This window comes from Artibeus jamaicensis, unplaced genomic scaffold (assembly GCF_021234435.1).
Source record: "Artibeus jamaicensis isolate MK-2021 breed Jamaican fruit bat unplaced genomic scaffold, CSHL_Jam_final contig_2170, whole genome shotgun sequence".
NCBI lineage: Eukaryota > Metazoa > Chordata > Mammalia > Chiroptera > Phyllostomidae > Artibeus > Artibeus jamaicensis.
In genome coordinates, this window is record NW_026521445.1 from 5,503,025 (window position 1) to 5,517,485 (window position 14,461).

At 38.6% G+C, this 14,461-nt stretch overlaps 1 protein-coding gene across 1 annotated transcript in view; it reads right to left on the bottom strand.

The window, feature by feature from the left end:
• SYT14 (synaptotagmin 14) overlaps positions 1-14,461 on the bottom strand; it is a 162,450-nt gene that overhangs the window by 68,547 nt on the left and 79,442 nt on the right. Inside the window, exons 3-4 of the mRNA XM_053658194.1 lie at positions 8,356-8,627; positions 4,124-4,573 (exon numbers count right to left, since the gene is read on the bottom strand). Coding sequence (XP_053514169.1) covers positions 4,124-4,573; positions 8,356-8,627 — 722 coding nt within the window. The remainder of the gene's footprint in view (positions 1-4,123; positions 4,574-8,355; positions 8,628-14,461) is intronic.

Below are 14,461 nucleotides of genomic sequence, written 5' to 3' on the forward strand. Positions count from 1 at the left end.
TTATACTCTGTGGACTGTGTTCATTTTCTTTTGTTTTTATCTTTGCTTTTTGTAATTCAAAACCTTTTTTTTATTTTAATTTTTTAAGTATACTTTATTGATTGTGCTATTACAATTGTCCCAATTTCTCCCCTTTTGCCCCCCCTCCGCCAGGTATTCCTGTTCCCTCCAACCATCCTCCCCTTAGTTCATGTCCATGGGTTGTGCATTTAAATTGTTTGGCTCTTCCATTTCCTACGCTATTCTAACTTCCCCACCTATTTTGTTCGTAACACTTAGGCTTCTTAATCCCTGTACCATTTCCCTATTCTCCTCCTTCCCCCTCCCAGCTGATAAAACCTCCAAATGATCTCCATATCTGGGATGCTGTTCATGTTCTGGTTGTTTGAGTAGTTTCTTTTCTTTTCTTTTTTCTTTTCTGTTTTTCTTTCTTTCTTTCTCTTTAATTCAGTTGTTGATAGTTGTGAATTTGTTGCCTTTTCAATATTCATGGTTTTGATCTTCTTTTCCTTAAATTATTCCCTTTAACAGTAATGGCTTAATAACGATGAATTCCTTTACCTTTACTTTGGGAAGCACTTTATCTGTCCTTTGATTCTAAATGATAGCTTTGCTGAATAAAGTAATCTAGGTTGTAGGTCTTTTCTTTTCCTTTTTTTATTGTTGTTTAATTATAGTTGTCCTCATCCCCCCATTACTCTCTCCTGCCCTACCCAACCCCTACCTCCCACTTTCAGTCCTCCCCCCAGTCTTTGTCCATGGGTCCTTTATACATGTTCCTTGACTTGTCCCTTCCCCCCTCCTATCTCCCCTCTGGTCACTGTCAGTTTATTCTTCATTTCCATCACTTTGAATACTTCTTGCTAGTCCTTTCTTGCCTGCAAAGTTCCTTTTGAGAAATCAGCTGATAGTTTTATGGAAACTCCTTTGTAGTTAACACTCTGCTTTTCTCTTGCTGCTTTTAAGATTCTCTCTTTATTTTTAATCTTTGGCATTTTAATTATGATGTGTCTTGATGGGCTCTTCTTTGGGTTCAACTTGTTTGGGACTCTATGCTTCCTGGATTTGTATGTCTATTTCCTTCAAATTAGGGAAGTTTCCTTTCATTATTTTTCCAAATAAGTTTTCAATATTTTGCTCCTCCTCTTCTGGCATCCTTATGATTTGGATGTTGGTACTTTTGGAGATGTCCCAGAGGTTCTTAAGCCTGTCCTCATTTTTTAAAATTCTTGTTTCTTCTTTTTGTTCTGGTTGAATATTTCTCTCTTCCTTATGTTTCAAATCGGTGATCTGAATCCTGGTTTCCTTCCCTTCTCTGTTGGTTTCCTGTGGATTATTCTTTCTTTCCCTTAGTGTACTCTTCATTTCTTCCTTTACTTTTTTGTTATATTCAAGGAGTTTCTCTGAGTATCCTGATAACTAATGTGTTGAACTCTGCACCTGATAGGCTGGCTATTTCTGTTTCCCTTTTTTTCTGGGGTTTTGTTCTGTTCTTTCTTTTTTTTTTTTTTGTCTCCTCAGTTTAGCAGTCTCCCTGTGTTTGTTTCTGTTTATTAGGTAGAGCTGCTTTTACTGCCTGTCTTAGTACTGTGGCCTGTTGTAGAAAAGGTATCTTTAAATTGTGTGGGGCAGAGCCTTAGGTAATTGCCAGGGTGGGATAACCCATTTCATCACTTTGTGGCTGTGTGGAGAAGGCTTGGAGAGGGGACAATGCTGCTGCCTGGCTCCTTGCAGTTCACCTGGCACCTGCTGCCCTGTTTTTAGTCACTTCACCCCTTTCCCATGTGTGACTGGCGTCCTTCCAGCTGCTGCCATGGTGATGAATCCTGGAGTGGGTGGGTGTGCATATGTTCTAAGTCTATGCTAGCCCTTTAAGTGGTGAAAATCTGACAGTTCTTCAGCTGCCCCAATCCCCACTGGTTTTTACAGCCAGAGGTAGAGGGGATCTATCTTCCTGGTGCTGGAACCCTGACCTGTGTGGCCTGGCCTGGGGCTGGGATAGCTCATTCCCAAGGCACCCCTCCCATCCCTTCCACTACCACTGCTGCCCCATTCCACTTCCACTCCCCTTCTCTGCCCATCTCTGCGACTCCTACCCATCTGGATGTGTCTTCTTTAAATCGTTGGTTGTCAGGCTTTCATACAGCTCAATTTTCTGACAGTTCTGGGTATTAATTAGTTTTGAAATCTGGCTGTAACTCTTTCTATGGTTGTGCAAGGAGGTGAAGTGTGCCTACCCACGTTTCCATCTTGACTGGAAGTCTGTATGAGTTTTCTACTGATGTGCAGTAAGTTATTTCAATCTTCACAGGTTTAAAAACACCCAGTTATTATTTCACTGTTTCTGCAAGTCAAAAGTCTGGGTGGGTTCAACTGGGTTCTCTGTTACGGATCTTACAAGGCTGTGACCAAGGTGTTGGCTCAGCTGGGCTCTTACCCAGCTGTGGGCGAAGAATCTTCTTCCAAGTGCACTCAGGTGCTGGCCAGATTCAGTTCCTCGCAGGTGTAGGACTGAGGTCCCTACATTCTTGCTGTCAGTTGGCCAGAGCTCTCAGAGGCCTCCCTCTCAGCTCCTCAAGGCCACTCTTAGGACCATTTTAGAATTCTGCCTGCCACAGTCTGCCCTCTGGCCCCCATGGTTCACATATATCTGACATGTAAAATGTATTCACCCTAGTCTAAGGTTCTTAAAAGTCTTATCCTACTACATTATCAGTTCAAAGTAAAAAGACCCAACGCATGAGTCTGAATCTCATCATCTCAAAGTCCCAAATCTCATCCAAATCATCTGCTCTTATCTAAATCATGGTTCTTGGGCAAAATTCTTCCTACTTACGAACCTCTGCAACTAAAGAGACAAGTTATCGACCACAAATACTTCCACATTTAAACATTTACAAACCAAAAAAGAGGTGACAGTAAGTATAGTATATCCCCATGGGTTTACAGGGTAATATTTAGCCTTTAGTAGGAAAACTAATAACTTGTTACAGTTTAAAATTTCAGAATGGACAATTTTAGGAAATGCCTTTTAAAAAAATGAAATCAGGAATTTGTCAGAGTAGAGAAAAAAGTGAAGGTCAATTAAATATTGTGCCATTCTTAGTATGATTTAAAAATTTTCTCATTATTTAATCAGAGTGATTAGTAGCTAACATGGTGTGGGGTTCTACTGTGAATGATGGTCCTCTAAGATCAAATGCTGCACAGTATAAATTCAGTATAAAGTCTTGGACTTATGCTTACACATCTAAAAGCTTAAATACCATTGTTTTAAAATATAAATCTATTCTGAAATCTGTATACTTATAATATAAATATGTTTTTTAGTTAGTATAACAGAGATGAGTAAATATAATTCATAATTTACATTTAAGCATATCACAGATTTTTTCATACTCTACGTAACTACGTGGCATAATGCATCTCTCTGGTTGAAATAAACAGTGTGGCTTTCTGGTGATCTGCAATGCCTTGTGGGAATTTAGTTAGAAATATGGAGAAAGACACACACACACACACACACACACATATATGATCAGAATCTAGAGGAAAAAGAGGAAAGGAAGAACAGCTCATAGCACTAAATTTAAGTATTCTTCCAGAAATACTACAAAACCTTTGTTTACAAGGGTAAAAAATGTAACAAGGCCATTGTTTCTGAACCTTTAAAAATCACTTCACAGCAGTTCTGGAAAGACAGTCATGACCGAGACAGCAGCACATCTTCTCTAAGAAGCAAAGAGTATCAATGAGGGTACAGAGCTGGACCGTTCTTAACGCATCACCTACTTCTACCCTGGAAAGGAAACAACATATTCTATACGGCATTCAGATGACGTCATAATCAACCACCTAACAGATGTTTAACAAAGGAACACGTGTTTAAGATACTGGGATAGACTCTGTGAAGGATAAAACACATAAAATAAATCATATATAATCTTCAAGGGCAACTTTTACAGATGAGAAAAATTTATACCTACCTATTCAGGGCTTAGAAATTTTGTGAAGGTAGTATTACTATGCAAAAAGTAGAATGAAAAGGATGTTGGGTATATCATATTAAAACTGTGCGTACCACGAACTTAACTGTATGTGGGCTAGTTGATCAGATACTCACAGAATGATTGTAAGAAGGTTCCAATATCACAGGTAATGACATTTTCCCTTGAAGATTCAATTTTGTTAAATAAAAAATCTTTTCCCCCACAATCTTTTCTTTTTTCATGCGATGTACACCATACAGTCTAAATCGAACTGCATAATTTCCAATCATCTCAGATTCGACATGGTTAAATTTGAACGTTTCTGTGAAGACGGGGCATGGTCCTCTCTGGATGCTGGTTTTTGCTCTCTGTTTCTTTATAGGTAGAAGAACAAGGTGTACTTGCCATGAGTTGCCACCTGTCCTGTTATATGTTGGGATATCTGTGACAGCTGTCACTGTTACCAGAAGCTTCTGTTCTTGTGAGTCATAGTCAAAAGTCACATCCAGTGTGCCATATTTAGCTTCTGGCTCAGGATCAAAAGGTTTAGGAAGCTGTGAAGATGATCCTTGAGCTGACATATCCTAAGAAAAGCAAATTTAAACGTTTTCAGTTTTAACTCTATTATTTAATCTAGCATGTAAATAAATATCTGATAGGAGGATGATGATGTGAGAACTGTTTTGATTTGATACCACAAAGAAAGTAATAATAATTAACAGTCTACTACAAGCGGAAGCTACTCTACAGGGCCACTGTAGTCATAAGTGGTAAGTTAAACTCAAAAACTTACAAAGAGACAGAATCTAATATTCACCATCACAATTTTGAGGAAGTTGGGATATGTTTTTATAATGAGAACTGAAAACAATGTAACTGACAGCTCAACATTAGGCTGGAGAACAAAAAACTATAAATAATTTAAGTATAATGCTATTGAAAAACTGGTCCCATTTTCAGTTTGTTCTAAAACACCCCCCATCTGTAATAGAATATAAACACATTTAGGCATGAAAATCAATGGATGTGTGAAACACGAAAGTGTAAATAAATACAAAGGCCTCAAAATATGGGCAGCCAAATACTTATTTTCTATACCATACACTATTTTTCATTTGAATTTAAAACTACATATTATTTGATACTAATTACTACTGAAAATGGCAGAAAAATACGTATTTTAAAAGTTCAAGAAAGACAAAATCTGTTCATTTTAATTATGCAAGGAAAAGAAACTGTACCTGTTTTACCTGGAATTGTCTCAAATTCCTGCCAATGTTTGGAATGTAAATAGAATTTCAGCTGGTTGTGGACAGTGCCAAACCCAGGTCTCTGCCCTTTCAACTATACCAGTTACCCCTTCAAGTATTTTAGTAAATCTTGAATGTTTTTCATTTTAAAATGTGGACCAATGTTATAATTTTCTAAACTTTTCTGAACTTTTCTTTAGTGTCTACTTGCTAGTGAGTAGTCACTACTGTTGGCTACCAATCTTCTCTTTGTGTACTTCTCAAAAACACAACCTGAGTTTTAGCCAGAGACAGAGTGTGCAGAAGAGACTATAATTCTAAACTTTCCTACTAGCTGGATGACCATGAGACTCAGCCTTGGTCAACGGGAGGCCCACAGAGGCTATGCATGGGACATACAGATCAGGTTTATAGAAGAAATTACTTGCCCTTCACTTTCTTTCTCTCCCACACTTCGCACAGAAGAGCAGATACTGAGACGGGATGTGCGGGTCAGTGTGGACTACGTAACATGTGGACTAGAACACCCTGGGGACGACAGAGTGACACAAAGAAGGAACTGAGCCCCCGACTGATGCAGAGGAAAGTCACCTACTCACCCTGGACATTCATTAGTGAAAGACAAGAAAGCCTCTGTGAGTTTTACCCAATGTATTTGGCTCCTCATTAGACAGCTTAATACTTACCCTAACTATTGTATCTACTATGTGCCGAGCCCCTGCTTAGCTGGGAGGGATGCGGAAGAGAACCAAAAAACACAAGTTTTGACCTTATAAATATTACCCATCCGTTTACCACGGCTCACCTGGCTACATACACGGAGAAGAGGACAAACGAAGAGCGCTCGGCAGAGGGAACAAAGTCTCAGAGAAGAACCGTTTTTTTTAATACTAAAGAATCCAATCAGAGTAAATACATTCTTACTTTGTAAAGAAAACGTAGTTTAGAGCAAAATGTTTTAATGAATGCCACTTCATAATGACAACTGAGGGTGAGATTAATTACATGGCTTTGATACTTCAGTTAAATATTTTCTAAATTAGTGTCATGACAGCTAAGATTTTCAAGGCAATAAAAGTTTTTATAAGGTTGTAGTTTTGTTTCTCTTGGTCCCTTCCTAACTTTTTTCCTGGCATTCTGACAATTCTCACAGAACCAAGGGTAAAAAGAAAGGGGACCTTAGCAGATTAAGCTAATATTTGTATCTGCAATAGGCAATTAGAAAATAATTCTTCCTTTCAAGGTCTCTTCAAGTTCTGAATGGTCTTCAGCTAGCAAGAGGCCATCAACAGAGTTCATGAACTCCTCGCCAAGGAGCTCTTCCAAACGCTCACTGCCTGCCCAGCTCGGCAGTGTATATGGGGAGGTTCTAGGAACAAGAGGAAAGTAAAAATTTTGCATTGGATTAATATCCACTAGAGAAATAGTGGGGAGTAAAATAAACTTAAAAACGCAAGAGTGAATTTTGCACTAACGTACGCTATCATCACCTAAATGTTACGTAATGTGCATTGGCTCTACTGTTTATGTACAGTTGGTTCTGCTGTAGAAGACACAAAACCAAGCAGGATGGAGGAGACTCGTAAGAAGTGTAAACACAGACAGCAAGTAAGTTAACAGCTTCTGCAATATGGGCAGAACTCACAGGCTGTGTTAACTATCCATAATGAATAACAAGGTAACTTTACAGAGACAGGTGGAATTCTGACGATGTGTTAAGTATAGACAGTAACAAAATTAATAACTTGTAAGATATGTTAAAGACACACACAAGAATGAATAGAAAATATGATATAGCAAATGAGTGTTACCTATGAAGGGGGATGGAAAGCCCAAGCCATGACCATGTCTCCTCTGGGCGGACAGCTCTGTCACCCACGTGTTCCACTAAAGAAATGCAGATAAAACCTATGCCTATTTAGCAGGCTAACTGCCCAAGTTCCACTGGTGACCAGGAGTACTTGCCCCTGTATTGCTCCCACAAAATAAGTCATGTGTTTCTAGCCCGTGGCACCTCTGCTGCTATATCAACTCTTGTCCTTGTTTCCACACGTAATTGGGGGAGGCTGATGGAGCAGAAAGAGTGAGACGGGACATGTGGGCGTCACACGAAGCAGGATTTGCGCGGTGCGGTCTTGCCGCCTGCACCGCTGGCATCCTGTCCTAAGTGTGTGCCGCTGACCTCGCCTTCCTTCTCTTGCATCTTGTTTGTGTTTGAAATGTTGGCAGTAGATGAAAATTCACCCAGTAAGAACAATGACACATTTCAGTTTCACAAAATGTTGTCTAGGACAGAAGTTGTAAAAACTTGCAATGTAAGTGGAGTAAAAGTAAATACCACCCTATGAAACCTCCAGATTGCCTTGATAATTTTCGTCCTTGTAGAAATATTAAATAAAAAACTTTTTCCAACATGGAAAGGCCTCAAGTGTGTGACAGCCCTATTGTTAGTGTCATTTTCATATTTTTTCTCCAAAAGAGAAAATAAGGGATGGGTGGAGGCAGGCAGGGGAGGGGGGAATGGGGACATTTGTAATAGTGCCAACAACAAAATAAGAATAAATAACTTAATACACAACCACTCCACCATTCTGAATGCATTATGCCATGAATCTAAATGTTATCAGTAAAGTTTCTCTCTTCCCTATTCTATGATAAGAAAATGCAAAAATGTTGTCTTGTAAAATATTAATGGACAACTTACCACTAACAAAAAATATCCCAAATAAAGTAATTTTTAAAAAGACACCAATATAAATAAAAACCTCAGCATGAAAAAAACAGGTAAATAATTCTAGAATAGTTTTATTTTAAATGTTAAAAATTTTTTAAAATCTACGTTGAGGTTGAAACTTGGGGGAAGATAATTTTTCAATATTTTGTGTATTGCTCTCATTTTTAGCTACCCATTTTCTTTTCGGGGGTAGGGGGAGCTGCAGTTTGGTCAGGACACCCCTGGTAAGCCAGCTGGATAAAGATCAAATCTAGGATAGAAACTGGTATAATTAAGCCACAAAGGACAAGATAGTGGTAACACCTTCTTACCACGAGGAGAAGCACAGGATTACTATTGTCCGAATAAGATTCATTTAAAAGTTCTGTGCGCTGTTACTTACTTCGGGGCTCAGGACTGCGGTGCTGTCACTCGGAACATCTTCTTCGCATCCTTTGTTATGAAAGCTTTCTATTCCACGGCCTGTGCTTCCTTCACTCGGGCACTTGCTATAGGAGCACCTTGGACTGTTGCTGCAGTGGGAAAATTCACATTTACTGTCCCCAATTTCTGAGGGTGTGCATGAGAGGTGGGGAGAACCACTGTCATCCTGATATGGCGGTGGCTGCAATTCATCCAGTGGGGGTGTTCTTCTCATTCTCTGAATGCAGTTTCCTGACAACGATCAAGAATCTGGTCACCGTTTCCAAATGGCCTCAACATGCAGTACAGTGCACAACAACTGTCAATAACTTTTAAAAAACGGATTCAAAATTTGTGGCAAGGTAACTATTAGATTTTGTTGTTCTCTAGTTCAGATGCAGAAATAAACGAATCTGCTTTCCCACTCCTCTCTTCCTGCACAGTAGTATCAGGAAAAAATACAATATATTCTCATATGTCACTACTAAGAGCAATCCTGTTACATGGTATTAAAAAGTGGGAGAGTGATGATTGGTTTACTCGCTTAGTTCTTTCTTTCAAAACAACCATGAAGCATACACACTCCATCTACTCCCTTATGATCTGTGGCCTCTCCAGCCACAGCAGGGAAAAATATAGTAGGTAAAACACATATAAAAACTTCACTTATTTTCTTCAATTGCCGAGATGAACTTAAACTACCATTCAGCTTAACAGGTCAGAGACTATTTTCTACATCTCTCCTATCCTAGATCCAGAACCCTAAAATGAGGTGCGTTGTGGGTCAGTGCCTAATCCCCATGGAGCAGCAAAAACCGAAGGCTGCGCTCCATCCCATTCCCACCTCGCTGTTGCCACAGCAGGAGGCCACCGCGTGGGGGCGCCCACTCCAGTCGGTCCATGTCCATCTACACTCCACCGAAAGTGTGGCGCCTCCTTGTCTACAGCAGGCCTCTCTACCCCCGGCAGCTCATTTGAAACCACATTTTCTTTCACTCTTATCCTGTCAGGTTATCCAGTCAATTTTTATATTAACTATTTCTTAATGACTGAGAATAAACATGTCTACAAACAGGACAGGGGTGGGGGCAGGAGGGAGATGTAAGGAAACAGAGTTTGGTTTACAACTGAAGAACAGCTAAGTCTGTGTAGATAAACCCTGAATGCAGTATCATACAACATTTAAACACTACTCAGTTCTTTTAATGGACTATGAATCTCCTTTCTCAAAAGGGACCCTGGAAAAAGATTGTATTATAATTCTTATAAAGGAGTTCAGATATTCAAAAAGGTCTTCTGCTCTTCTCAGATTGAAAAACTTTACATTAAAACTATAAAACTCATTTTAAAATTATTACAATGCCTGGTGCAAATGAAAAATATTAATTTGTATGGACTCAGCACAAATTTACACATTTGCTCAGAAGCCCTAAATGCCATACCAAGTGAGTATAACATACCAACTTTAGTTTATTAAACATGAGCAAAAAGTAGAAAGTTATCAAATTAATACAGTTGAAGCTAAATTTGAGAAGACAGGATAGGTTAAACAGATACACTGCAAGCAGTTGCCAATAAAACACAATATCCCAGACTGCGCAGGCTAGGGCCCCAGTGATGGGAATTAAAGCCAAAAAGCACCAATTGGAAAAACTTTTTGGGTTGAGTTGCCAGGAGAAGCTCCCAGGCTCACAGAGAGCTTGTTGGAGAGACCACAGGGTCCTGGAGGATGCACAGGCCCACACACCTGGGAGCCGGCACGAGGTGGGCCAGGTTTGCTTGCGGGAAGCAGCAGAGGGGACCAAAATCCGATAGAGCATGAAACAAGCACCATTGCACCTCTCTGACCCCACCCCCACATACAGCATCACAAACCAGCGACTGGGTCATCCTGCCCTGGTGAACACCTAAGACTCCGCCCCTCATACAGAACAGGCACAACCAGACCAAAAGATTATGGCTCAAGAACAGCTTAAAGCCCCAGAGCCAATACATCTAAGTGACCAAGAGCTAGCCAACCTATCAGATGCACAGTTCAAAACACTGGTGATCAGGATGCTCACAGAACTGGTTGACTTTAGTCACAAATTAGAGAAACAAATGAAGGCTAAACTAAGTGAAATGAAGGGAAATGTACAGGAAACCAATAGTGATGGAAAGGAAACTGGGACTCAAATCAATGGAGTGGACCAGAAGGAAGAAAAAAATGACCAAACAGAAAAGTATGAAGAAACAAGAATTCAAAAAAATGAGGAGGCTTAGGAACCTGCAGGACATCTTTAAACATTCCAACATCAGAATTATAGGGGTGCCAGAAGGGGAAGAGGAACAGCCACAAGTGGAACACTTATTTGAACAAATAATAAAGGAGAACTTCCCCAATCTGGCAAAGGAAATAGACTTCCAGGAAATCCAGGAAGCTCAGAGAGTCCCAAAGAAGTTGGACCCAAGAAGGAACACACCAAAGCACATCATAATTACATCAGCCAAGATTAAAATGAAGGAGAGAATTCTAGAAGCAGCAAGAGATAAGGGGACAGTCACCTACAAAGGAGTTCCCATCAGACTGTCAGCGGATTTCTCAAGGGACCTTACAGGCAAGAAGGGGCTGGAAAGAAGTATTCCAAGTCATGAAATCCAAAGAGCTACAACCAAGATTGCTCTATCCAGCAAAGCTTTCATTGAGAATGGAAGGGCAGATAAAGTGCTTCTCAGATAAGGTCAAATTCAAGGAGTTCATCATCACCAAGCCGTTATTATATGAAATGTTAAAGGGATTTATCTAAGAAAAAGAAGATAAAAAATATGAACAGTAAAAAGACAGCAAACTCACAGTTATTAGCAACCACACTTAAAAGCAAACACCTAGAACGGGAACAGAACCACAGAAATGGAGATCACATGGAGGGTTAGCAACAAGGGAGTGGGAGGAAAAGAAGGGGGGAGAAGGTACAGAGAATAAGTAGCACAGATGGTAGGTAGAAAATAGGGGGAAGGGCAAGAATAGTATGGCAAATACAGAATCTAAAGAATTTGTGACACATGGATATAAACTAAAGGGGGGGAATGGTGGGGGGGTGTGCAGGGTGGAGGGGAATGGAGGGGGGGAAATAGGGCAACTGTAATGGCATAATCAATAAAATACATTAAAAATAAAAATAAAAAACAAAAACAAACAAACAAAAGAACACACAATATCCCAGATTTCATGGTGGGGCTTCCCGAAAAGCTTTTGTCTTCCTGACAAAAGCAGGCAGACTCAACTGGCACACCCTTTTGCCTAATGGCCTTTCCCCTTCCTCCTGCCTGGAGGTGCAGCAGCCACCCCATAACTGTAAAGGAACACGCAGGAGAATGAAAGCTAAGGATGGAGAAGCAGAAAAATAGAGTCTGAGTACCTGAGACAACCCTAAATTCCTAGCTCCAAATTTCTTGATGCTTAAGACAAATAAATTCTTATTTGTTTTTTTAAATAACAAAGTAACAAAAAAATCAGAGTTAGATTTAATGTTGTTTCCAGATATATTCTCTACTAATCATTTTGAAATCATTAGTATTTACTACAACATAAAGTCAACTAAAAAGTTCCTAATACAGTGGTTCTAGGAGTCAGTAGATCTTTTCACAGATCACTGATTTTTTTTTTTTTTTAAGAGAGGTGATCTTTCCCAAAAGTCTCTCAGTGTATTACCCACAGATCCCACTAGACGGAACTGGGTCACATGTCTATTTCTAAACCCACCTTTAATAGGGAGAATGGAATTGCTGTAATTGGCTTAGATTAATCAGAAGCCATTAAATTAAAGCTGTGATGGGGTCAGTTTCACTGTTCATATCTATTTGGAAAAAAGTAGATGCCACTGACCCAGAAACAAAGAGAAAAGACTCGTATATAAAATCAGAAATAAAGAAAGGATATTACTACTGGTACCATAAATACCAAGAATCATAAAAGACTGCTATGAACAATTAAATGTCAACAAATTGGAGTTAAAAGAAATGGGTAAATTTCTAGAAAATACAATCTACCAAGACTGAATCAGGAAGAAATAAAAAATCTAAACAACAAACAGTTACTAGTAAGAAGACTGAATCAGGAATAAAAAACATGCCAACAAACAAAAGTCCAGGACCAGATGGCTTCATGGGTAAATTCTACCAAACACTTCAAAAATATTTAGTAACAATCGTTCTTGAACTATTACCAAAAGAAAAGAAGAAGAAGGGAATACTTACAGACTCTTTTTACTAGGCCAGCATTACCATGATACCAAAGCCAGATAAGACATTACAAGAAAAGAAAATTACAGGCCAATATCTGTGCAAAATCTTCAATAAAATATAAGCAAGCCAAATTTCAATAATACATTAAAAAATTAGACACCATAATCAACTGGGATTTATTCCAGGGATGCAAAGATGGTTTAACATCCACAATCAATCAGCATGATATATCACATTATCAAGATGAAGGATAAAAATCACACAATCATCTCAACAGATGCAAAAAAGCATTTGGCAAAATTCATCATCCAGTCATGGTAACAACTCTAAATAAAAGACACTGGGTACAGAGGAAACACACATCAACATTATAAAGGCCATACATGAAAACCCATAGCTGATACCACACTCAGTGCTAAAAATCTGAAAGCTTTTCCTCAAAGATGGGGAACAGCACAAGGAAATTGACTCTCACCACTTTTATTCATCACAATACTGGAGTCCTAACCAGAACAACGAGGCAAGAAAAAAAAAGGCACTAAACTGGAATGGAAGAAATAAAACTATCTCTATTTGCAGATAATAAGATATTACATATGGAAAACCCTAAAGACTCCACCACACACACACAAAATTATCAAAACCAATCAATGAATTCAGTAAAGTTACAGAATACAAAAATCAATATAAAAATTGATTATGTTTTTATCCATTATTTAAAAAAAGCTTTTTGAAATCTCATTTACAATTGCAACAACAAAAATACCTAGAAATAGGTTTAAGTAAGGGAGGGGCATCAAAGACCTATATATTAAAAACTAAAAGACAGTAGAAAAAAAGAAATAGAAAATAACACTAATAAATGGAAAGATATTCCATGCTCATGGGTTAGAAAAAATTAATATTGTTAAAATGTTCACACTATCCAAACCAATCTACAGATTCAATGCAATCACTATCAAAATTCCAAAGGCATTTTTCACAGAAATAGAAAAAACATTCTAAAATTTGTATGAAGGCACAGAAGACTCCAAATAGCCAAAGAAAATTTTGAAAAAGAACAAAGCCAGAAGTATCACATTTCTTAATTTCAAACTATATTTAAAAGCTATGGTAATCAGAACAGTATGGTACTGTTATAAAAACAGACACATAAATCAACAGAACAGAATGGAGAGCCCAGAAGTAAATCCACACATATATGGGCTGCATGACAAAGGAGCCAAGAACACACAATGCAGAACTATAGTCTCTTTAATAAATGGTGTTGAGAAAGAGAAACAGCCACATGCAAAAGAATGGCACTCAACTACTACCTTATACAATATACAAAAATTAATACGAATTGATTAAAGGACATAATACTTGTAGCAATAAAACTCCTGGGAGAAAATACTGTCATGACAATATTTTGCTGCAAAGGCAATGAAAGCAAAAACAAACAAAAGAAATTACAACAAACTAAAAGGCTTTTGTATAGCAATGGAAACCATCAACAAAATGAAAAGGTGTCCTATTGAATGGGAGAACATACTTGCAAACCATATACTGGGTAACACGTTATATCCAAAATATATAAAGAATTCATACAACTCAATAGCAAAGAACACAAGCAATCTGATTAAAAAATAGGCCGAGAATCTGAAAAGACCTTTTTCCAAAGAACACACCCAACTGGCCAATAGCTACATGAAAAACGGTGTTCTCCATCATGAATCACCAAGAGAATGCAAATCGGAACCACAATGACTACCATCTCACTTAGAATGACTATTATTTAAAAACGATGAGAGGTCACAAACGCTAGTTAAAATGTGGAGAAAAGGGAACTCCTTGTGGAGGGAATGTAAACTGACAAAACT